Consider the following 24,766-nt stretch of genomic DNA (forward strand, 5'->3'; position numbering starts at 1 on the left):
ATGTATGAAGAACTTCTTGGTCTAACAATCAATCAATCATTTTCACACAATATAATTCACAATAGACATATTTATTACTATTCATATTTTGATTCAGACGTGTAGAGATCTTTGTCATGGTTTGCCAAGTGATATAATCATTGTAGTGGCCACCTTTTTAAAATCACAATAAGCACAACAGTCATGCCAGCATTGAGAAAAAAACTAAAAAAAGTTTCCAACACAGAGCCTGTGAGATAACTAGTTTATTTTGAGAACTTGTATCTCACATAAGAAATTCAAACTGTAAACAAGGGGTTCAACAACATAAATAAATGAATTAATTACAATACAACTGTAACAGAACAGAAGTGCTTAGTGTTTCAAATTCTCAGTACAGCTTGAGGTGCAATACAAAGTCAAGAAACAAACTGAAAATAAAACTAATAAAAAATCCTAAAAAACAAGTTCCTGATTCTTCTTTTTTTCCCTCTCACAGCAATCAGATTTTCTGAACAACAAACAAATCTACGCTGATCAATCTTCACTTTATGAAAGCGACTTCTGGTATGGAGCCCTGAGCCTAGGAGAGATTGATGGAACAATTGGGGGGAAAGAGAGAAGACATTAAAATTATGATTGTAAAATATTTGTAACACTGTGTTACTAAAACATAAACTACTATTGCTAGGCAGAAGGTTGTTTGGATATACCTTAAGTTCTGTGAAGATCTGAACAGCTCGGTTGAAATCCCATTCACTATGCTGCAGACACCTGATGCAAACAAAAAGAAGACGACATTTAACAAAATCAAGCAAGGTGGGTACAATATGAGCTCTTGGAAGCATGGACAGATACATTAATAACATGAGGTCATCAATTAACATCCAACTGAGCAGTGTACTTTACTCAAATAACTGGGATATAAGATACAGTAAGTGAGAATAGGACAAAACAATATATTGTCTTACTACGTTGCCAAGCCGTCCTGGCTACCAGACAGCATCAATGCAGCTCAGAAAAGATCTGATCAGTTAAATGTATATACAAGTACTAGAGTGGTGGACACAGAGAGGTTTTTGTATTCCTTCGTACTAGATTTTGGAGCATTCCTGTGAGAATTTGATTGCGTTCAGCAACAGTGATGTCAGGATGTTGGATAATCTCCACTTCACCTCATCCCCAACCCCAACCCAAGTATTGCATGGAGCACCATCATTCCAGAGAACACACACTGCTTAATGCCGGAGGTCTTTATACCCCTCTGGCCCATGTCTGGCATTAGGCATGGTGCCAACAGGTTCATGTTTATCTGCTCCAAAGAGTCCTATTCTACTCTATACATCTCTACAGGGACTAGGCAAGCTGTGTACACGTGCATTTGCACATCTGTGTCAGCAATAGGTGCAATGCATTCATTGGAAGAGTGTGTCTGCAAACATCTGGACATATAGTGTATCACAATGCATGGTAGGATGTTACCTGCACTAACTGAAAACATCTGCATACGTTACTTTCACTCATTTTACATATTTACAACATTCCTATAAAAGATGTCTACTCACTTTTGGGACCACTCAAGATTCATCTCAGACTTCTGGGAGAATGCAGAGAGCATCTCCTGCTGGGGGGCAGAGAGAGTGGGCACAGGGCTGCTGGAAGGCGTGGGGGCCGGAGCTGCAAACGCACGACGGATTTCCTCAGTAGTGGCATTCCTCACAAAAAGCTCATCATTGACCAAACACAACCTACAAGATAAACACAGGCATTTATAAAAAAAAGAGAAGAAGCGTCTCTTCATTTATGAAAGTTTATGCAAAGGGGCTGAGAAGCTGGATGTTTACAAGAGGCATAATCGTATTAAATCAAACTAATTGCACTACAAATTTTACTAGAAGAACATCAACAAAGAGCCCTGTCAACAAGACAATTCTCCTTCTCATACCCAGAATTTAGGGCTGGGACAGCGATGAAGACCCGAGAGAATGCTCGAACAGAGTCTCTTGACTTGCCATCCACTACAAGAGAACACATACCAGTTTATTGAGGAGAACTATTATGGACAGGAAGTCCAATACTTGTAAAAGGCTGTGTAGGTCTGTAATACATACCTTCCTTAAATACCCCGCTCACCGTAAATGCCAGCAAGGTTTGCTGCAACAAAGACAGGAAGAGAGAAGAACAGTTAATAAGCTGGATGACAAAAGCATTGAGAATTACTGAAGACATTAGAAAGAAAACTAAACAGGAACTCACAGTGTATGTGTTTACATCCACACTGAAAGAAGCTGTGTCATGCTGAGTCCGTGGGAGCTCATTTAGGAAGGCAACTACGTTCAATCGATTGTGCTTCAACAAGCGGAACCGTGCAGCTGGGAGGAACATCCAAAAAGAGAAACATATAAGACGCAGCCATCAGCAAATCTCAACATGCTTTTGGTTTAGCTCTCCTCACACATCATGTTGCCTGAATTATTTGACAGTTACATCTTACTTTAATCTTGCAAACATGTATAAGTGATGTCTAACTTATAACCTATAAAAGATTGGTCTCCAGTCCACAGAACTGGGACCCAGCAGCACAAAAGAGCACAGAACCGGGCAAGGATAAAGCACTAAACACATAAACATGAAGTAGAAGAAAGAAATTGTACAATGTCATAAATGACTTACAATTGTGTCCAAGGATCAAAATACTAATAATTATAAAAAAATTATTTTAAAATGTTGTCAACACTCACCCGGGTCTTTGAGCTTCTTAAGGTTGCGACTATCTTTGTGATAGTCTCCCAAACTAGACCTGGGACAGTAAAAAAAAGCCAGAGAAGCAGTTTAAGAGTGTGGACATACAAAAACCCTGTATCTCCATTTTTGAATTTTTAACAGAATGAATCTGGTAGTTGTTCTTTACATTGCAACACTTTGTAAGGAATGGACTAGGGCTGCAACAAACGATTATCTCAAAATAGTACAATAATCTAGCAATGATTACTTGTTTCAATCAGTTATTATTCTTATGAAACACTCAATTACCAAAAAATGTAGCTACCAGCTTTTAGCTTAAGGTTGTTTCAGGCATTGCTAACTAACCAGACAATAAAAATGAAAAATAATAGATTCACTGTTTTAACTTTTCTGTTCATGTTAAAGATGAATACAACTCCAGTATCAGTTTCCTTTTAAATGTAAACCCAAGGATGTGCAAAATAGCAGCATAAATATAATTTTTTTTTACCACCATTCCAATGTTTTGAATCATCAGGAAAAAGACAAATGTAGGACAGTAATTTTAGTTTTCAGTTTGAAAGTATTTCGTCTTACTACTGCGTTTGTATGAGTGCCTGGCCGGAGCCACAATATCACTGACCCTCTTACGCATGTGGTGTAAACAAGCAATCTTTGCCTTATGGCTCTGTAAAGGTTTCGTCCACATGTTCATGTGATGAACAACAGCTCAGCGTTCAGACTGAGGACATTATTACTGGAAGATGTAACTGCATTAGTAAAACTGTATTCCCCATCGTCATGGTTAAACTTTGGCGTTTAAATTGTGGCTCATGTGCATCCTAAAGCATTCCTAGTTAGAACAAGAAACATGCGTGATAATGTGACCAACTAATCGACTATTAAATGCAAAGTTGTCAGCTAATTTGGTCGTTGATTAGTCGCTGCAGAAGAATGAACTAATACCCCTAAGATTACTTGGAATAAAATCTTTTTACACTGATCTCCATTGAAAGTAATGTTTTTTTTTCTTTCTACTGTAAAGCTACAATACATACACACACTAAGCTGGCTTAAGCGGTTTTGCATTAGAGAGAGAGAGAGAGAGAGAGAGAGAGAACGAACACTGGGTGCGAGTTGCGTATTATGTAGGGCATTTAAAGAGACCAAATACCTGGACGGATTGTGCATGGAGAAAGGGAGGCTGAGAGAGAAGGAGGCCCCTTCGTGATAGGCATCCAGTAGAGACTGTCTGTCTCCGGAGTCATACACACTGTAGTATCTGACACAGAACAGGGACAGGACAGCATATTACAATAACAATACCAGTCTATATAATAAACATTAATGGAGTAAAACAGAGCAAGAAAAAACAATTACGATTAAAAATCCCAGGAGTATAGACTTACTGCTGCAGGAAACGTAGAATGAATTCCTTGATTTCATCAGAACCAAAGTAGCTGCCCTGAAAGTACAAGAATGCATGTGCGCACACACCTCATTGAAAACATTCAGTTGTTGATATTCAACACAATTCGAGTGAATGAATAGAGGACATACCTTACAGGGAGGAATTGTAGTACCAGTTTCGACATCAAAGCCTATCGGTGCAGGAAGATCATGGCCGTCCTAAGGTTAAACAGTGCAAAAAAAAAAAAAAAAAAAGGCCAGAAAAATATGAATATGGTCTAAACATTGTCAAGTACATAGAACTCAATATCTCAACACTTTTTTTATGATGCACAATAGTTGTGACTAGAGAAAAAAAAAAAAAAAAAAATTCGCCGTGGACCCAATACTGACCTTAACCTCAATCCCAAACTAAACCATAGACACTGACCCTATTCCTAACCTTAACCTCAACCCAAACCCTAACTGTCGTCCTGGCCCTAGTCCTGATCTTAACCTCAGCCCAAAACCTAACTATCTTCCTAAGCCTAATCCTAACCTTAACCCAAAACCTAACTGTCGTTCTGGCCCTAGTCCTAACCTTAACCACAATCCAAAACCTAATCAGACCTCCCAACCTGCCCCCCTAATCTCAGCCTAATCCAGTTTAGCTCCAGTTGCGGACTGGTGTCAGGAGCAGGTCTACAACAAACTCCAGAATTCATGGAGTTTAACAGCATTTTAAATATGGTTGGTTCCAAAAACTAAAGCAGGTTTCAATGAGAGACAAAGCACAGAACATTACAAAGGCCCTGAAAGGTGATCGGCATCATCCCCAAAAACACTGATTGGTCCATTTTTAGCGGAGATTTAACATATTTACGTTTCAGGGCACCTTTGAGTAGATCTGCTATTTAATGTTATGCGTCCAATGGTAAAGTGGAATTTGAGCTTGATTTTGAGGTCTTCAAGGGAGCACTCACAACGTGAACAGCTTAGCACACTACATGAGCTAAATGTCATTTTTGTTCATACGCAACAGATAAAGCAGACAATATTTAATATATATTATTAACTTTAAAAGTGTGTGTGCATATGGAGATTTTAACAGTGGCTTTAAAAACGGCTCAGCCACTCGTGGTTACGTGACCTGTGCTGATGGATTTTGATAATGAGGCAATCTTAGAATTCACTCCCTGTATAGTGCAATTGTAATGAGAACATTCGAAATGGACAAAAAATAGCCAGTGGTGGCTCGAGTTATGAGTTTTATTCCTATGCCACACACTGCACTAAATCCAAATATTTCTGCTCCCTCCATCTATAGTTGACCAGTGTTTTAAAAGTATTGACAATATCTACGATTCACTGATCAACCATAATTACAGACTGTAGTCCATCTGTTTTTCAGCATACTTTGTTAGCCTGCTTTGACCCTGATCTTCAATAGTCAGGATCCCACAGGACCACCACAAAGCAGGTGTTTGGATATGCAGTGACACTGACATGATGGTGGTGTGTTAGTGTGTGTCAAGCAGTGCATCAGATTCTGCAGTGCTGCTGGAGTTTTTAAATACCTCAGTGTCACTGCCAGAATGAGAATAGTCCACCATCCAGAAATATCCAGCCAACAGCTTCCTGTGAGCACTGATGAAGGACTAGAGGATGACCAACACAAGCTGTGCAGTAACAAATAAGCTTCTGTCTCCGACATTACATCTACAAAGTGGACCAACTAGGTAAGAGTGTCTAATAGAGTGAACACAGTGTAAAAACAGTGTCACTGCAGTGCTGAGAATGACCCACCACCCAAATAATACCTGCCCTTTGGTGATCCTGTGGGGTCCTGATCATTGAAGAACAAGGTAAAGGGAGGCTAACAAAGTATGCAGAGAAACAGATGGACTATAGTCTGTAATTGTAGACTACCTACAAACTGCTCCTATTTGATAAGTGGAGCTAATATAATGGACAATGAGTGTAAAAAAGAAAGGAGGTGGTGTTCGTGTTAGGGCTGGTCAATGAATTTTGGCCTAAATATTGTTTAGATTTGTCTGATGTCGAAGCAAAGGGAAATAAGAAACTAGAAAGGTAGATCTCACCAGTTTGAGGAGCCTGGGGAATCGTTCCCGAATAGCACTGTTATCATGAAGAGGATGAAACAGAAGAACATAGGATTAGCTCTGACCTTTTAGTGAAGCATTGTAAATCAATTAATGCACAGCCACATACATACTAAAATAATAAAGATCAGCAAAATCAAACCTGAATTACTAAAAAGGAATAACAGGGACATAACAGAAGGTTCTAGTGTTTCCATGTTGTTTCTTACTGAATTAATGAGATAATATTTATTTTGTCATTTCTAGGTTATATCTGTGTCTATTTTTTTAAAGAACTAATTTAATGATGTACTGATCAGGTGAAGGTCATCGTCTGCCTGTCACTCTCATGTAAACACATGCTTTATCCCAGTCAAGTTCATTTAAACCCAGAGTTCACTTACCGGCCGCTGCCACCCACCTACACCCAGATATGTAGAGAAACACATATTTTAAAACCCACAGTGTCTGATGCACAAAGAAATCCACACACACACACACACACACACACACACACACACACACACACACACACACACACACACACACACACACACACACACACACACACACACACACACACACACACATTCTGTACAGATGACAGTAGACTGGCTTGTCAAGACCGCACCAACAGAACAGACGGGTCATAACTAAGCTGTAAAGACACATTGGTATATGAGATGGAAAACACAGACAAGGAACTTGACTGAGCTGCAACATAAGAAGAAGTCAAGAGAGAAAAGGGACATGTGCTGTAGACAAAGTGGTTTGCAAACTGGGAAAAAAGGCATTTATTAGGAATCAATAGGATGTCACAGTGACACAAAGACAAAAAAATTATATTGATATCTGACAGAAAGAAACAGGGGAGACGTTTACATCAATTGTCCCAGCAGTAAGAGCAAGCTGTGGAGAAAAAAGGTGATGTTGTAAAGGCCACACCAATCAGACAAGAGAGATTTGGAAGGGAAAGATGTGAACAGTGAAGTTGACCTCAGCAGCTCCACTAGAGAAGCTATTCTCTTCAGCTAGAACTGATTCACTCATAAGCTCATAATCAGCTTTTAAATGTTGAGTCATTATTATGTCGCTACATTGGGAAGCTAAGCTGCCATGACACACCAAGCGTTTCGTTTGTATTGAGGTTTGTTTCCAAGACAGTTGAAGTGAATCATGTTACACGGCCATTTTTCACCATCGTTCCTTTTGGAGATTTTGGTTCTCTTCAGGTCAGATGTTGCATGGACACCATGGGTGGCTGTTCCAAAACACTGTGAATGTTCTGAACTGCTTTGGTGTTGCATGGACCAGTTCACCTCCTTTCACCCAATGTAGATTAACTCTTTTGCAAGTTCAGGTTTTTCTTCCATTGGACTTCCTCCACTTGAGTGCACATTTCATGCATTTTCTGGCCAGTTATTATGACTGTGCCTGCCTTAGGTTGCCCCAGGTGCAGAAGGTGGGATCTTACCCGTCATTGGCTAACCAGCCTTCCTTACTGGCCAAAGCAGTGCTTTGATTGGAGGGACAACATGAGGGGAGGGGAAAAGGGAATAAAAAAGCAACACTGAATTAGTAAAATGTGTAGCATGGAAACAGGAACAGGACAGATCCCGCTGCAGATATAGTCATATCGCTTTGTGTTTTTCAAGGTCCAATCTGAGATTAGCAAGTCTCTTCAAGGTCAGGGTTTCCATTGGTTTGTACTTCTTTATTTTCAAATATCATTCAACTGTCTTGAAACATGTCCAAGACTGGGCTATCATCATCATTACAGTGCAAATGGTTATTTATAGTGGAATGGGTCAACTTCATGTTTAACTGAGTCTCCAGAGAATGACACACACATACCCAGACTCCTGTGGGAGAGAGCTGAAAGCAAAACACACAGAACAGAACAGGTCCCAAAAGAGGGCATTGACTGCTGCAGTTCTGCTGTAGAATCATAGCTGAGAGTGAGAGGACAGTCAACAGCACATGGATGATTTAGAAAACAAGCAACTGCAGAACTTTCTCCAACACTCACATCCATCAACATGCACACAAAAATAGTAATTCAGGTCATTCTAGAGTTTAGCAATTGATTACCAACTTAACTTACACTAAATCCTTAATCTGCAAGGCATCCAGTTCATTTAGCTTCTGTACATATTTTTAATGACAAAACAAAACAGATTCATAAGTATCGTTTATCCATTGAATTTGGCCCCTGTGGAGGACTCAGCAAGACCACTGCACAACTCTGACATCTGCTCTGTGGTAAAACAGTGTATTTTAATATGTAATGTAGGTTTGTTATCCCAGATTCAACCAAGGAAAAATCTTGACTAAATGAGGCATATCCATTAATATCTCTTTGATTCTATATTTCTATTTAACCACAAGATATGAATATGTCGCCAGAACAGCGCCCCATATCTTTTTTTTTATAGTCTTCTGTCCCTGACTGACCTTGACTTTTGTGTTTGCTACAACGTTGGAAGGCACTGACCTGATATATGTGGACTGGTCTTTGAAGTGGTCACACAGAGGATTGCGATCTAGCCACAGCTCCGTCAACTTAAAACCCTTCACCTTGTCCAGCTCCCGCTCAGACTTTAGCTACAGCAGAAACACAGAAAAAGAAATCATTAGGGTTAGATTTGTCAATATTTTCTTTATAATATACAGAAATTTGGTTTAGTTGTGAATTTAAGAGAACTGTATTAGTCAGGGGTCATGGGGCAGTGCTTAAATGTCACCTCATTATGGGACAAGTTGAGTGTCTTCAAGTTGGGTGCTTTGTTCACCAGTTCCGCAAGATCGTCTAGCTTGAACAGCCTGTTATTGCTTAGGTTGAGACACACCAGCTGAAGATGAAGGAGAAAGCTGAATCAGTGGTGAGGTTAATGACCTTCTCTTCATGGTTCTCATAGAAGTGCTGCAGATTCTTCAGCTAAAGCATGGCTTTGGCTTGTCCAACAACAGCCATTTAAATGTTCTGCCTTCTAAACATGGCCAGTGCAACCCAAGAGGTTATGAAGAAAATTGAGTTCTGCTGCATCTGGACTATAAATGATGATTAAATAGTGGGGATTTCCTTCACTATTACATAGCAGTGGGTGCCTATCTTCCGAATGAGCACACGCATTTATAGCAGCAGCAATGTATGTAGGGCCAATGTTTTGTCCCCCACCAATCCCCCACCTGGTATTCTTCAAATGTGCTGAGAGTTCAGGACACCAGTAGATATTGAAGGTAGATACACTCTTTAAAATATAGGATGCATTCAAAAGTAATGAGTGTATGTTACCATAAAACGAAGGTAAACATACAGAATAGTTACTCACCCTAAACCCCCAAAACAAGAAGTTGTTCAGAGGGTACTGTCCCACATCCTTCACAATTTACTAAAACTGGACTCACTACTTTACTGGTGCCCTGTCTACCTGGTCTTACATGGTATTTCCATTATTTAGAGAACTGACCGTTTAATATAGTACCTGTGAGCTTACACTGCCCATCATTCTTCTATCCATAATGGTGTGGACACTGGTTATCACCACTTGCAGAGTAGTGTGGAGTAATCAGGGTAGAAAGGAGTCAGTTAGTGTTTTCTGCTTCATGTCACCACTGCCCCCAATGGGAGCATCAACATTTAGAAGGTTGACACCCACTGCTACATAATGGGGGGGGGGGAATCCACACCATTTCATCATTCATTATGAAAATGTTCAACACCACTGGGAGTGGTTGGAATAGTAAAAGTGCAACTTGCAGACATAAAATGACTGTTGCTGGAGATCAGCATTAGAGACTTACCTCTGGAATATTCGCCTCAACAATCTTTACCACAGCCTGCATGCAACTCTTGCGGCTCAAAATCATCTCAATGTTCCGAGACACCAAATCTAAGAAAGACGTCAAATCAGATTGTCCAATCAATTCAATTCTCTCCCTCTCTTTTAAAGCACTCCTCTTTGGTTTGTTTCTGCTCTTCTGCCATGCATTTTAACATTTTAACATCAAGACATGCCTTAATGTGTATTAAAGTGCACTTGTGTTTCACAGACACAAAACAGAACGATTACCCGGATCAGTCCGAATGCTGTTCAGATCGAGATGCTGCTCTGACTGATCAAAACGCTTGGACATGCATTGCTAAAAAACATACAAAAGGGACCTACATTAATTATACAGACTTTTAGATTATTTTCTGGGCAAAATAGATTAACTAAGGACTGCTCTCTGACCTTTACATGTTCCAAGTCCTGCTCTTTTAGGTCACTTTGGAGGAAGGAAGGAGGAGAGCATGGGTTTGTGAATACAACCACCTGAACAGAGGGGGGGCGAAAAGAAGAGATATCTTGAACATAATGAGATATCACCTCATTATGTTCAAGATATACTTTGTCCAATAATATTAAAGTGGAAAATAATTGCAAAAATGAAATCTGAGTGTGCAAATGAGATTTGATAACCACAATTACAATCCCCCCTTGGATTAATAAATACTGCACATCCTGTTTTTAAAAAACTACCAAAACAACCAAAAATAAACATATATAATAATACTATTTTTTTTTTTTTTTAAGCCCCATCAAACAACCCCCTCACAAAAAGTCATGCCTTATATCCTTCAGTATCTGTGATCCTGCGAGTGATTTTGCTGAGAGCATTGGCTGATGTGGCATCTTCTAGGAAAAACTGCACTTTATTCCCCTCCGTGGAGTACTGTATGCATGCCGGGGAATAAACACACATATAAAGACATGCAATTCCACATTCATCACACTCTATTACTCACACAGTATAGGCAACATAACTGTCAAGTGTTCACTGATCTGCGAACACAGTGGTTAAAGCAATGTCTTGACTACATATTGGAATTCTGCATACCTCACTGTTCATATACACCCTGGCAGATTTATAGGTCTTTATAAATTGTAAAACAAGGCCACTAATATTGCAGACAATATTGCATACATTTCTGTATGGTTACAAATGAATGAGAGTTTAATAAATACATAATTAAAAATAAGTCAAATTTAAACAGTAGTTTAACACACTCTTACAATCAATACAATTCAACTAAGACTAGAAAAGAACTGTGATGACTGCAATATGCATTCAGAGCTTACTCACATGTATTGGAGTAAAAGGTACAGGGCATAGATTCTGCAGTGCAGTCAGGAGCCACTTCCTATCATATTTCTTGCCATAGGGTATCTGTTAAGAGTAGTCATTGTTCAATTCCACTTTCTTTTACCAGGCCAGCAAAAAAGGACCACTGCCGCCTTGACATTTCAGATAAATAATGTCTTACCGTTATTTTGAACCAAGTTTTGACCTTTTCAGAGCTTGTTCCACCACCCAGTCTTGCTGTATCCACCAACAATCCACTTCCTCCCCCTGTCCTGTGTCCACCATACCCCCCTCCACCTCCTCTTCTGTCTCGATTTCGGATAGGCCTTCCATAGGGATTGCTAAAAGGAAGAAAAATGCACAAAAAACAAGAACAAGATTTTCTGTGCTTACTTTTCTGCTCTAACAAAGTGTTTAACAGAAAAACACAGCTTTATCACAAAGGTTATAAGTGCCATGAGAGAAACTGACAAACAAAGACCACATACAATCTCCGCTGAGACGCCCCATCTTGGCTATCGTTCATGGTCACATCACCGTCTTCATCCTCAAGCCTGCTGCGGGGTCCTGGGCCGAAGGCTCCCACTTGACCCCCCCGATGCCTCTGTCGTGCTGGGTCATTGTAAATACGACCCCTGAAGGACCCGCGGCCCTTGCGGTTACGGAACTGAGGGCCTCCCACGCGGTCGTCGTGTTCTGGACCAGATAAAAGACCAAAATCAAGCTCAACATCTGTTTCTCGATGGGCACCCTGAAAGTTGTCTTTAACGGTACTTGTTATTCAATGTTTTCCACAACCCTATGTTTATTTTAAATGACCTTAATGTAAAAACAGCATCGGTACTGAATGATGAGAAGGCAGACCATGAAACACGCTACCATTTACATTTTAACGCTGAACACACTACAGGCTGCATCAGCTACCTCAGTAGGGGTCCATACCACACTAGGTGGAATAACCAGTAACTGTTTAAAAAAAAAAAAAGCCTAAGACAGCTTCCTGCGTGCATATATATATATATATATATATATATATATATATATATTTTTTTTATATATATATATATATATATATATATATATATATATAAATATTTATAAATATATTTTATAAATAAATATAAAAATATTGATGGAAAAAAATACAATATATATGTAAACCCAAAAAGAAGCCCTTAAAAGGAGTACAGTAATAACAGCATGACTATATGCAGCTAACCTCTCCTTGAGAAATCACTCACTATTTACAGTGGCTGGATATGGTCAGTGCCATATTTATATTAATTTGCATTCATTTTGGTGCACAAAAAGAGTGTATTTTACAGGTAACCCACCTCAGTACATGACTGCCTAAGACTTTCGCACAGCAATGTAGCTAACTGGACTAGAATGGGTTAAATGTAAACAGGGTTAAATGTAAACACTGTCTTGCAGGATGTGTTAATGTACGCTATTATAATGAGTTAATGACCTCATAACAGTCTACAAGCCCAGCTGTAACTCACTTCATACAGTCAGTGAGTCAGTCAGTCAGTCCGCCTCGCAACAACAGTAAACACAACAGCTACACCACTGGGAGAAGGCAGCGCAACAACAACAAGTTGAGTGACAGAATATAGCTATGAACACAAATGCCATTAATCTGTTTACCTCCCGGAAAGCTGTCATTGATCCAGACCTCTCTTACAACGGGGACTTGATAAAAATCTAAAGAGTGAGGAAAGACTGTGTTCAAACATCAGCTCAGTTCAGACGGGTTTATTAACACTTACCACTGTAGTAGCGGCCAGCGTCCGCCATATTCAGTCCTGGACGCCGTCAGTTTGACAAACTGTCCGGTCCTCACGACTAAAGACGAACCGGGCGATAATTTTACGCAAGCATGACTTTAACAAACCCTTGCTGTCACAAACTACATTTAAACTACCCGATCGGGCAGTGTAGTCTGCGGCTGCGCACAACGCCAAAATCAAACATTCAAAAAACTACACTAACCGTCACCTCTTAGGACGGTACTCTGCTTCCGGGTTTGCTGACGTATAAAAACATAGCTATATTTGTGGAAATTAATACTTGCTCTTTCGTTATTTTATTTAATTGCAAAAAATCTTGTCAGTTGATGAGTTATAAAAAAAATTATAAAATAAAAAAAAACTTCGTCCAACATGTAACGTTAGTTTGTTGGTCCGCAACACTACAAACTCCAAAGTAATCAAAATAAAAACGAAAACCATAAACAAAAGCTGTTAAACATGCGTAGTAATTTCCCTCCAGTGATAGCACTAGCAAATGTGAACCAGCTCCTGCGTGGCGGCACATGTAGTGCTAGCTAGTGAGATTAGCGCTCAATTAACTCAATAAACGAGCTAGCGCTACCTTATCGTTGCTGCGTGATCTACTAGCACGGCTACAGCACAGTTCACAACAAATCTAGGCTTCACGCATCATAAAGCAAGTATAAACACTAAATTCGTAAAAATTAAATATGCATTACCTTGCTGTGGGAAATATGGGCGAACGCGCTTCACCGCCGCAGGTTTCTGGTGCCATCTGCGTAACGGAGTCATCGTGTCTGAACATCAGTTTGATTAGATCCTTTCACTCAGCTGGAGAGGAGCTCACGTTTGTTTATTTAAAGTAAAAACGAGAGAAACACCTGCATTTTTACATTTTCGCCTTGAGCACACTAAAGAAGTGTGTGCATTAAACTTACACACTCGGTTGAAAATGAGAGCAACTTGATAAAGCGGTTAACACACCTAGATACTGAACTGCATGATTAATGACGTCACCTAGTGGACAGATTGGGCAATACACAAAACAAACGGGCGCTCTTTTCTACGAAGCCCTGCACTATCAATGTGGAAAATAAAAATATTGATGTAATAAATAATTCCCTCGATTTAATAAAGCGTTCCCTCGATAAAAAATAGATACTTTCGTCAGTTTAACTAAAGCGTCTACTCTAAACGTAGGGAATGATTTATTAAATAGAGGGAACAGATTGTTAAATCGAGGAAACGATTTATTAAAGTGCGGGAACAGATTATAAAATTGAGGAAACAGTTTATTAAATAGAGAGAATGAATTGTTAAATTTAGGGAACGATTTTATTAAATTGTGGGAACAGATTATTAAATTGAGAGAATGGATTGTTAAATAGAGGAAACGATTTTATGAAACTATTATGATTTTTATGAACTAATTGTTAAATCAAGGGAACAGTTTATATCTTTTATATATCCGGTTATTTTCAGTACCAAATAACTACAAATTATTATCTCAGAAATATTAGTGTGACAGTATTTAGTTAATTCCAAACTTTTATCTCTGGTAATTTTCTGGTCATGGTAATTTTTGCTGTGTAAGACAAACAAAGACCAACATATAAAGACATTTGTTTGACTTAATTCTTTATGTAGAAATTGACACAATATGTCAACACAAACATTTTTACATAAAAAAAACTTATAAACTATAAAAAATAAATAAGTAGCATTCCACAATCCAGCTGTGATAAGCCTGGTTCAGTTGGTTCACATCACAGTCACAGGCAGACTGTGTAAAAGACATATAAAAGACCGTTCAAAAAAAGTTCTGTGTGCGAAATGAGCTGTGGCCTGTTAAAAAAATCAGACAAGGTGACTGGTATTTGCAGTTTCTTTTAACAAGTCCGATGTTGACTCAGTTTGGGGTTGATTACATCGGTCGCCTGTCTCCTGGTGGTTAATCTGTGGGTTTTGGCTCTCTGGGTTTTGACCTGTAGCTTCTTTGATGGCCTCACACAGCAGAGAGATGAGGGAGTTCAGCCCAATGAGGTAGCCATCTTCATGATTCCCCTCGACCCATGGAACATCATGCCTCAGGTGCACATTTTCCAGTGTGGGAATGGTCTTCCCAAAATCAATCATCCATATATTGGCCTTGCCTGTGTGGTCGTGTACAAAAAGAAGAGAGCCTCCTATGACCTGGAGGGGAAAGAGAAGGTGTTAAATTGTTTAAAGAGATACAATTGTAATATATTTTCAAGAATAATTTTTTGAGTAAAAAAATGTGAAAAAAAGATTAAATAGGAAATGTTATGCTTCACCTCATGGCTGCTGAAAAAAGCAGACTCCTTTAACGTCTCTTTTAAAGCCTCTAGTCTGGACTGATAGGCTTTCTAACAAACATGAGAAAACAAAAGAAAAGGACCATAGAAAGATTTTGAAGGGCATTATTTGTAGGTAATAAGTGTATCTGTGTGACATGATTTAGCTGTAGGTTTCTAACATTTGCTTCTATGTTCTATATAAATATGATATATACAACATGGCCAAAATTTTGTGGATATCTGCTTATTCAATCTTTCTTCTGAAATCAGAGTTATTAAAAAGTTTTACCCACTTTGATTCAGAAACTGTTTCTACACTTTGAGGAAAAGGCTGTCAGGATCTTATTGCATTCAGCCACAAGAGCATTAGCGAGGTCAGGCACTGATGTTAGATGATTAGTTCTGGACCAATAACACCATTCCAACACATCCCCAAGGTAGTGAATGGAGCTCCATTACTCCAGGAAACACAGTTTACCGCTTCACAGCCTAATGCCGTTTGTCCACTAACTTTTGGCCATATAGTGTTGGTCCATTTCTCTTTCATTTTAGTCATTTCTGCACAGTTGACAATAAGAGTTGAATGAAAGCTTTGAAATGGGCAACCTACTAGAACGTGTCCCTGCCTCTTGCTGAATAGTAACAGTGTCTCTGTGATTTGGGCTTTGGCTTTAGTTTTATTGAAATCGCGTAACACAATCCCAGTCTCCATCTGAAAGACACAACAAACACAAGAGTTCATGTCCACTGTGAGAGGGCATCAAAACTCATAGCAATCTCATAGCGATGCAGTCTGTTAGTTAGTGGCGTACCATAATGGCCTCTATCCGGAACCCTAGAGTTGTGGTGCTGCTGGTGCTGTCCCTCCACTGCATGTAGCGCAGTTTGGTCACACCTCTCCGCTCGTTTTCTTCCTCTGTGGGAGCCGCAGGGTCCACTTTCACCATCTTCTGGTACATATCAGTCCGCAAGCTTGCTTTGGTCCTGGCTTTAATAATCTCCTCCTCTTGATATGTACTGTGTGGACAACAGCAACATGAGCAAGGCAGTGGTAGAGCACAACAACAGGAAAACAAACAAACAAACACACAGCAGAACACTGCTATCCAGCCCACTGCCATCTGTAACATGAGGCGTTGCTGATCCGTCCTGTATACACAGTGGAAAATAGGCCAAAGGAAATAATACTCAGATAACACCTCAGGTTGTTAAGCAGCATGCTGTCAAAATGAGTGGTTAATGACACATGAAATCCTCCATGCAGGAGGACAAACACGAGAATCTTCATGGGCCCAGCCACTAGGGGGAGCTCCAGAGACCTGTAAAAAGGTTTGTTTAAAAATGTGATAAACGCCTAATTCTCACTTACTCTCTTACCAAAGTGAAACTGCAAGCTTATGGATCACTATAATTATAACAATTATGGCTGTTATGCAACATGATGTGTAAGAACAAAAGCCTGTGTGGGAGGCCCATGCCAGATGTCTGGCAACTCAGACTGAGGTAACGTTCCTTATCCATAGGTGAATGAAGTTCCAAATCATTCGGCCAAAAGAGAGAAGAGGAGTTTCACCAGCATCAAAAGAAGGTGATGCAAGACAGACAGTTAAAGTGCAGTACAGCAGAGGTCATGTGGAGGATGGAAACCTGTGGCAGAGGAGGAAAGATCATTCAACAGTCTTTTTTTTAGGGGCCCAGTCGCTATCCTTGTGCAGGCCTGCTTAGTTGTAGTAGATTTGAGAGACTGAATGCATTGAAACAGTGACCTCACTGAGCTCTTTCAATTCTTAAGAAGGAATCTCTTCATGCAACCCACTTACATACAAAAAACTTTTACCAATGTTTTCTTATTTGGGATATGTTCAGTTTACGAGGACGATGGGATCCATCATTATGAGAGCATAGCTGTGCCAATGTGACAATGCTATGGTTTATAAGCACATCATGAACCTGACGTTGACTTTTCTTAAGAACAAATGTAAGACATTTCTTAGGAAGATATTGCTGAATGAGGCCCAATTAAGGCTATTGCCTCCAACCAATACTTTTGAGACAATTTGGGGAGGTAGAGATGAGGTGGAGGTGGTGATCATCCAACATCCTGACCTCACTAATGCTCTTGTCACTGAATGCAATCAAATCCTCACAGGAATGCTTCAAAATCTAATGGAAAGCTTTTCCTGGACAGTAGAGACAGTTGCTCCAACAAAAACAGGATTAACGTTTTCTTAATACCCTTGATTTTGGAAGGAACAATGAATGAGCAAGTGTCCCAATACTTTTGTCCATATAGTGTTGTATACCGAACATAGAGTAAGCCTTAATGGATCACTTCAGATCACATTTTTGCTTTAAACGATTTACATTTTTACATGTAGAATTGCTGTTGAAATTGACCTTGGGTGTCAGAAAACCCCAAGTTCTTATGCACATCCAGTTTTTGTCATTTACTACAAAAATACACTACATCTAGCATGCATTTGGAACATGCTCTCCATCCTCAAAGTCACCTGAGTAGTGTCCTTGGAAACATGGCCCTGGGAGTTAGTGAGTTCGATCCCTGGTGATGCCACAGCCATCTGTGTCTGGGAGTCTAAGAGAGCATAATTGGCCATACCTTCCCCCCATCACGGTAGTGTCGTATAGCTAAAACATCACAAATGGCATCCATGAGTACCACGTTTGCCATGAGTACTGCGTTCAAAAAGATTTTATCCATAAATCCTGATATCAATCTACATATCTTTAAGGAAGCAGTCTTGGAAGATTTGTCCTGTGTGGTGGGCGGGGATTCACCTTTAGCATGTAGCACTGCCTAGGTTGCATGATGCTGTTAACACATGCTCTCCTAGACTCCTGGCTACAGATTCCCATCTGGGATTTGAACTTACAAACTCCTAATCACCTGATGATGGAGTGAACTCTTGAGGCTGATTTATGCTTTTGCATCGTATCAGCACCATAGCCTGAAAAAGTGGCTATACTCTAAAAAACAAAGGTGCTACAAAAGGTTCTTTGAGCGATGCCATAGAAGAACCCCTTTGGTTACTTCTAGAACCATTTCTGTAATAGAGATATGACCATTACATCGATAAAGAACCTTTACATCAAGAGGAAGTTCTTGGGTTTGTGTTTTAAAGGGTTCTTCACACTCACGCATCTTTATGACAAGCATGATTCTTCATGGAACCAAAAGTGGTTGGTGCGTCTGCATTGCTCTGTAATTACGCCGCAAAACACTAGTCTGCCGATGGGGTTTCTATGCCTCTGTGATGACTTCTTTGGCGTGCTGAAACTGAGCACATTATGTTGGAGTTGGAGCTAATGGCTGTTGTTACTTTGACCAGATGTCAGAGGAGATGAGAGTACATAAGGCCATTGAACTGATTAAGGTAGAAGGAAAGTGAATTTCCTGTGCTTGTTCGGCCACTGAGAGACAAGAAGGAGGAAACGCATGTAGACTTAATGATTTGGTTCATTGTGTGCAACCGTTTATCTCATATTAGTGTTCACACAATTCATGATCCATGTTCGTCCATCTGAAGTACAAGTGGCAGCAAAGGCCTAAATGCGATGCTACCAGGCAGACCTATCACAGTTGTCGCGGTCTGCGTTGCCGCAATGTGTAGTTACATTTCTTGGTAGGTGCAGGTCAGGCCATGGTGTAGGATATGGGGTAGAGTATGCAGCTACATGTAGGCTACGGTGTAGATTCGACGCAGAAGAAATAAATTGTCCGCTAGATGCACCGATACTATGGGGAGCTGATACTTATGATGATATGATATTGGCTGTCATTTTACTGGCTGATATTATGGGCTGACATTAAAATGAAAAAGTATTCATCACTGCGAATAATCAGTCATAATTTTTATAAGCGATATGTGTCATTTTTCTCTGTTCTAATTGGCTGCCCTGTGTTAAATCTCATACAAAAAATGTGAATAGATGGGGTACAATATACTGTTGGGTGATTAGGCAGATACTGTATATCGCTGCTGTCCAATTAATTTTTTTCCATGGTTTGAACACTGTGTAAATAAGTCTGAATGAATAGACCAGTAGAAATGCTCTTAATTGCTTGGAATAAACCTTTTTAAAACTCCATTTTGCTGATACATGTTTTTCAATGGACAGTACCGATATGTAATTACACTAGTTTTTGTGATATTACAGAAAGAGCAAAATTTTCCATAATACAGGCCCTTTAAATCAGATTAGGCACCAGATCTGTGGCTATGCAGTGTGATCTGAATTTTACACAGTCAGAATGAACCCCTTGGTTTTATGTGAAGCAGATCAAACTGACTGAATGGTGCTCTTGCATACCGGATGCCCATTTTGCAGTCCATGATGACCGGCTGCTTGAGGCCACTCAGCAGGTCCTCCAGACGGATGTAGGTCTCTCCGTTTCTGCTGATGATCCCGTAGTACTGAGGCACGAACCGGCAGAGAGGGTCAGACATGAGAGCCCGCAGGCAGCTGTCCTCCACTTCATTAAATCTCTTCAGTACCTCCCCACCTTCACCCAGCTGGATGTTACCTGGGAACACAGGCAGTGTCAGAACCATTTGTATTTGTGCTGCATTTTGCGGCTTTATAATACACACCATTCGTTTGTTACCATTTTGTAGGTACACCTACATTGTACACATTGCCATTGCACACAGTGGCCTTTGTGTCAGGTACATCTACCATAGTTGAACACTATTACACTATTAGTAATTGCTGCTCATCAGGTATTATTTGAGTGGTGGAGTACAGCACAGCAGTGACACTCAGACATATAGTGCAATGAGTATATCAGGCACAGTGGTGATGCTGGGATATTTAAACACCTCAGTTTAGACTAGTATGAAGGGGTTGGAGGAACTGTGTGTACACTAATATTTGCTGTAGTCTTCTACAAGGTGTTTTCTATCAAGTCAGCTGTTTCTAATGAAGTGGACAGTTACAGTACACATTGCATAAAAAAAACAGCAATTGTTAAACAATGTGTGAACAGAAGGTTCAGGAGCAATGAACAATGGCGAAGTAGAGCACTGGCAGAATGAGAAAGCCACTTTTAACTACACACTATAAAAAAAAAGCATAGGTCACATGCCTTGATGTCCAGCCAGTTGAATCCAGGAGCTCTGCCTTCTTTTTGACCATTGCATCATGGTCAGAAACGTCCTCCAGGATCGACACTGCCAACAGAAAAGGTCATCTTTATCTTGGGTTGTGAGATGTGTATCAGATTCAGATCAGATAGATTTGCTGGTCCAAACAATGATCAAATCATGAAAGGGTTGGTTCCTCAAGCTAGAATCATTCATCTTCAACTTGTATGATGTTTTTCAAGATGATACAGATAAATGTTATTGTAATAATTGTTAATACCGCTATTTAGCGGTTTACACCATTCCATCAGCTGAAACAAGGTATATTAGCAAATAACATTTCAAATTTGACTGAGACAGGCTACTATCACAACCCTATCTACATCTACAGGCCTATGCAAAATAGCTTATTCAAATGGCCGATGTCAAGGTTCTCTTTCAAAACCATGCAAATTGACCGTGAGACAGAGAGAGGGAGCCTTACTGAAAATACTGCTTTTCCAAACAGCAGACGCACCTGCCCAGGAACTACAGTTGTACTACATTTACAGGAATGTGGATTTATTTTCCTTTGGCCTAAAAAATCTTAACCAAATAAACTAAACTAAGCTTTACAGAACACCCGATTTCCATGTTTGTTTACATACATGTGTAAGAATGTGTACAGATTGATTACCCACATTAGATTCTTAAGGCGAACTGTAAGGTGTATTAGTTACTGTAGTATGAATGAAAGCCATGACCCACTGGTGAGTTAATATATTTGAATACAATGGTTATGCTAGCAGCTCATCAAATGTTTGGGGCCACCTCATTTTCTTGTTCTAGTAATATTCTAACCCTTGGTTTTTGATTAAATAAGAACATATTGTTAACAGAATGTACACCATATGGACAGAAGTATTGGGACATCTGCTCATTTATTGAGGGTATTGAAAAGAGGTCATCCTGCTTTTGTTGGTGTAACTGTATCTACTGTCAGGGAAGGCTCTCTACAACATCTTGGAGCATTGCTGTGAGGATTTGCTTGCATTCAGCTATAAGATCGTTAGCGAGGTCAGGATGTTGGATGATCATTATCCCAATGCATCCCAAAGGTATTGGATGGAGCACTCATTCTAGAGAACGCAATAGTTCCACTGCTCCACAGCTCAGTGCTGGGGGGCTTTATACGCCACTAGCCCATTCCTGGCAGTAGGCATGGAGCCAATAGGTTCAAATTTATCTGTTCTAGAGAGTCTATTTAATGAATCTTCTGTGGCATAAAGAGTAAGTTTTGGTAGATGCTTTGGCTTTCCTTTTCAATTGTTGAAAGTTCACATCTCAAATTTGGTCTCAAATGTGGTTTAAAAACCTGGAAGGCTTATGAGTGCGGACCTCACGACATGGTGTTATTATTAAGGTAGCACTGTCACAATACTTTCATAAGGATTTCTTCTCTTGTAGAATATAAATTAAGCATTCATATTGAAAACACTGTGAAAGGCTGCATGTCCCCAGACTTTTGACAGGCTCAGTGGTGGAAGTGTTTGGCACTGAGTATGAATGAGTTACGCTGTCTAGGTTTTAGTCAGCCAGTCTCACCTTTCTAACGTCCTTCTTCTTGATGGTCTCCTCTCCCTCACTGAACACTTCATCACTTTCTGCTGAGGAGCAGTTGAAGGATGAAGACGAGGAGGACGAGGACGAGGCAAGGGAGTGAGCGAGGACCCTTGAGAAAATGGGGTGTGACGCCGATCCCCTGGTTTGTGAGTCCCCCTCCATGCTACATTGCCCTCTGTCTCTTTCTCCTGCTCTGTCCTCCTTTTCTGACTCTTGATCTTTGCTTTCTTTAGACCCCCAGTGCTTTTGCGGGTGTCTCCATCTAATACCACGGTTTTCTTTTTCTTTCTGAACAGCTTTGGCTTCCTGCTCAAGGTCTTCCACGCTGCCTCCCAGCCTTTCCCTCCTCTTTCCCCTCCATCTCTCCCTCTGTCCTGCTCTCCACATGCTCTTTCTGGACACTTCACTGTTCTCTGGCAGTGAGCCCTTTTCATCAGTGGTTCTTTCTTTGGCAATTGTATTTCCTGCCTCTTCCACTCTTTCTTCATCTGTGGGCTTTCTGCCATCAGTACCGTTGGTCTCGGGGCGGCCCAGAACAGCATTAGATTCCATCTTCTCTGGAGTCGTTATGGGTTCCTCTTGAATAGACTCTGGCAGTAGTCTGGATGAGAGCACCGCCTGAGCAGATACCAGTTTGGGATTTGACCTACGTCCAGTGAGCAATGGTTCCTTCGTAAAGTTGTTCCCCCTGTTTGTAAGGTGAGCGGAATCAGGAGTAAACAGGTCTATTCTTTCAGCTTCTCCTCTCACCTTGTTCCCCAAACTCTCCTCCTTCTCAGGCTTGATTGTCCTCTGTGGGTCATCTTCATCACACATGATTGTTGATGTGCTCATATTTCTCAAGGAGAACTTAAGTCCTTTCATGAAGATAAGTTCAATCCATAGGAAAGCCAGTAATGTCCAGTAATCCAGTAGCTTACGATCTAGAAGGAAAGTCTGGTGAGACAGATGAGAAGATATGCTATGCTTACACACAGTCAAGAACTACTCATATATGAAAGGTAAACTGTTTGCAATCTATAAACAATAGAAGAATTCATTATTAAGCTAAAACAGTAAACAAAAAAAAATCATGACCTGAAGGGTGAAGTTCATTTACCAAGTCTGATGTCCAGATCATCTGCAGTGCTTCTTACAAATGAGATCCACTTTTCTATCACCTTTCCCGGACACGAGTTTGCAGGCATATCAGTAGCCTACCAAAATACACCTGACAGTTCCCTCAGAAAGCTTGCTGTCGACATCTGAAGCCCTTAATTTGCATGCCCTGACATCATGAAGTTTCCACAAGCTCCAGCAGTGACTCCCAATGAACTGAGTCAGCATACTTAATGCACCAGCCAGTACGGAGATGCAAAATATGTTGGCTTTCATAAACCAATTCCTTATAAGTCCAGACTTTAGCCTAATCTAGACTATAGTACTTTTTGTTGTCTGCATTTTTGTTTGTTTGTTGTAGTCCCTCATTTAGTATTAGTGTCAATATAAAGGTGTAGCCTAGACTGACTTTAACATTTCCAGTTTGACACTAACTCCAATTCCAGGACATTTTATCAATACTATTTTCGTATATAGTTCTGCTAGGCCCCTTTTTGCACCCAGCATCAATTATAAAGCGAATGGTAATTGTAACAATTGTGCATGCCAAGGTCTAAGCAAAAAGCTGGTTCTCATATTTGACATATTGGATGAAGGATTTGGTGATCTCCAAAATGGAAAGTCTTGTTGATACATGAGGGTCATGAAGGCTATCGTGTCTGGTCCAAGTACTGGGCCCAAGAAGACCGCATCCAAACACATAGTGTTTGAACCCTGCAGCTGCTCTGTACATTGTGTAAATAAGTCTGGATGAATAGACCAACAGAAATGCTCTAAATTACTTCCATTCAAAGTTAGAGAGCTTTTTTGCCTTCTCCTATAAAGTCACCATTTAGGAGATATGTGTTTTTCATTGGACAGTGATGCCATGCTAACCCATCTACCATTAAAAGTGCATAGAATGGACATGCAAACGTAGGAACTGGTTCTTGGACAGCCAGGCACAGCCAGATACATTTTGTACCCAAGAAAATGATGGCACAGAGGGGTGAGTGAGTTGAGTATGATGCTCTGGGCAACAGTCTACTGGGAATCCCTGGGTCTAGGCATTTATGTGGATGTGAATTTGACACATGCCACCTACCTCAACATGCAGACCAGGTGCACTCATTCATAGCAATGATATGCCCTGATGTAAGTAGTCTCGTTCAACACAATTTGGCACCCTGCTACACTAAACACATAATTCAGGAAAGGTTTAAACAACATGACATAGAGTTCACGCTGTTACCAGGGCCTTCAAATTCCACAGATCTCAAGCTGTACCGGAACAAGTCTGATTCATGGTGGCTTACAGGATCTGCTGCTAACTTGTTACCACAGGGTACCTTCCAAGATAGAGTCCATGCTTCTGTGACCAAAAGGGTGGTGATAATGTTTTGGCTCATCGGTGGTAGGGTTGGGATAATTACCTTAATTAGTCATAATAAGTCTAATAAGCCTAATAGGTCAATTACAAATGTATTGTAACAGTGGTGCATGTCAAGTATATTATAAACAGCTGGTTCTAATAGTTATATTGGATAGAGGAGAAATGAAGGAGATCTGGT

General features: G+C 40.2%; 2 protein-coding genes across 3 annotated transcripts; both read right to left on the minus strand.

The window, feature by feature from the left end:
* Positions 1-52: 52 nt before the first annotated feature.
* On the minus strand, positions 53-14,042 carry nxf1a (nuclear RNA export factor 1a). 2 transcript variants are annotated; one of them, XM_072663542.1, is made up of 22 exons: positions 13,816-14,042; positions 12,972-13,028; positions 11,810-12,017; positions 11,503-11,662; positions 11,322-11,405; positions 10,806-10,910; positions 10,430-10,510; positions 10,268-10,337; positions 9,999-10,087; positions 8,939-9,046; positions 8,689-8,798; positions 6,195-6,231; positions 4,264-4,332; positions 4,113-4,168; positions 3,878-3,985; positions 2,721-2,779; positions 2,236-2,351; positions 2,091-2,133; positions 1,925-1,997; positions 1,545-1,727; positions 693-753; positions 53-562 (listed from the first exon to the last, which is right to left on the minus strand). In XM_072663542.1, exons 1-22 carry the CDS (start codon positions 13,886-13,888, stop codon positions 524-526), a joined length of 1,989 nt encoding a protein of 662 aa, XP_072519643.1. In that variant the 5' UTR covers positions 13,889-14,042; the 3' UTR covers positions 53-523. The 2 variants fall into 2 exon arrangements, with proteins under 2 accessions (XP_072519643.1, XP_072519644.1); XM_072663543.1 differs by lacking the exons at positions 12,972-13,028; positions 13,816-14,042 and adding an exon at positions 13,094-13,272.
* Positions 14,043-14,764: 722 nt separating this feature from the next.
* Positions 14,765-24,553, minus strand: LOC140540716 (inositol-trisphosphate 3-kinase B). The gene is made up of 7 exons (XM_072663131.1): positions 22,101-24,553; positions 20,519-20,603; positions 19,744-19,957; positions 16,227-16,431; positions 16,025-16,126; positions 15,412-15,483; positions 14,765-15,289 (listed from the first exon to the last, which is right to left on the minus strand). The coding sequence occupies exons 1-7, from the start codon at positions 22,980-22,982 to the stop codon at positions 14,954-14,956; spliced, it is 1,896 nt and encodes a 631-aa protein (XP_072519232.1). The 5' UTR covers positions 22,983-24,553; the 3' UTR covers positions 14,765-14,953.
* Between the last annotated feature and the right edge of the window lie 213 nt (positions 24,554-24,766).

This window comes from Salminus brasiliensis, chromosome 19 (assembly GCF_030463535.1).
Source record: "Salminus brasiliensis chromosome 19, fSalBra1.hap2, whole genome shotgun sequence".
Taxonomy (NCBI): domain Eukaryota; kingdom Metazoa; phylum Chordata; class Actinopteri; order Characiformes; family Bryconidae; genus Salminus; species Salminus brasiliensis.

Excerpts from the sequence above, each read along its gene's own strand:
- nxf1a (XM_072663542.1), bottom strand. The coding sequence starts at position 13,888 with ATGACTCCGTTACGCAGATGGCACCAGAAACCTGCGGCGGTGAAGCGC. Across the intron at positions 13,029-13,815 it reads CCCATATTTCCCACAGCAAG|ATTTTTATCAAGTCCCCGTT; the intron begins GTAATGCATATT and ends CTCACTCTTTAG. Across the intron at positions 10,088-10,267 it reads CAGCATTCGGACTGATCCGG|ATTTGGTGTCTCGGAACATT; the intron begins GTAATCGTTCTG and ends CGTCTTTCTTAG.
- LOC140540716 (XM_072663131.1), bottom strand. The coding sequence starts at position 22,982 with ATGAAAGGACTTAAGTTCTCCTTGAGAAATATGAGCACATCAACAATC. Across the intron at positions 16,127-16,226 it reads TCCGGATAGAGGCCATTATG|ATGGAGACTGGGATTGTGTT; the intron begins GTACGCCACTAA and ends TGTGTCTTTCAG. Across the intron at positions 15,290-15,411 it reads CTTTTTTCAGCAGCCATGAG|GTCATAGGAGGCTCTCTTCT; the intron begins GTGAAGCATAAC and ends TTTCCCCTCCAG.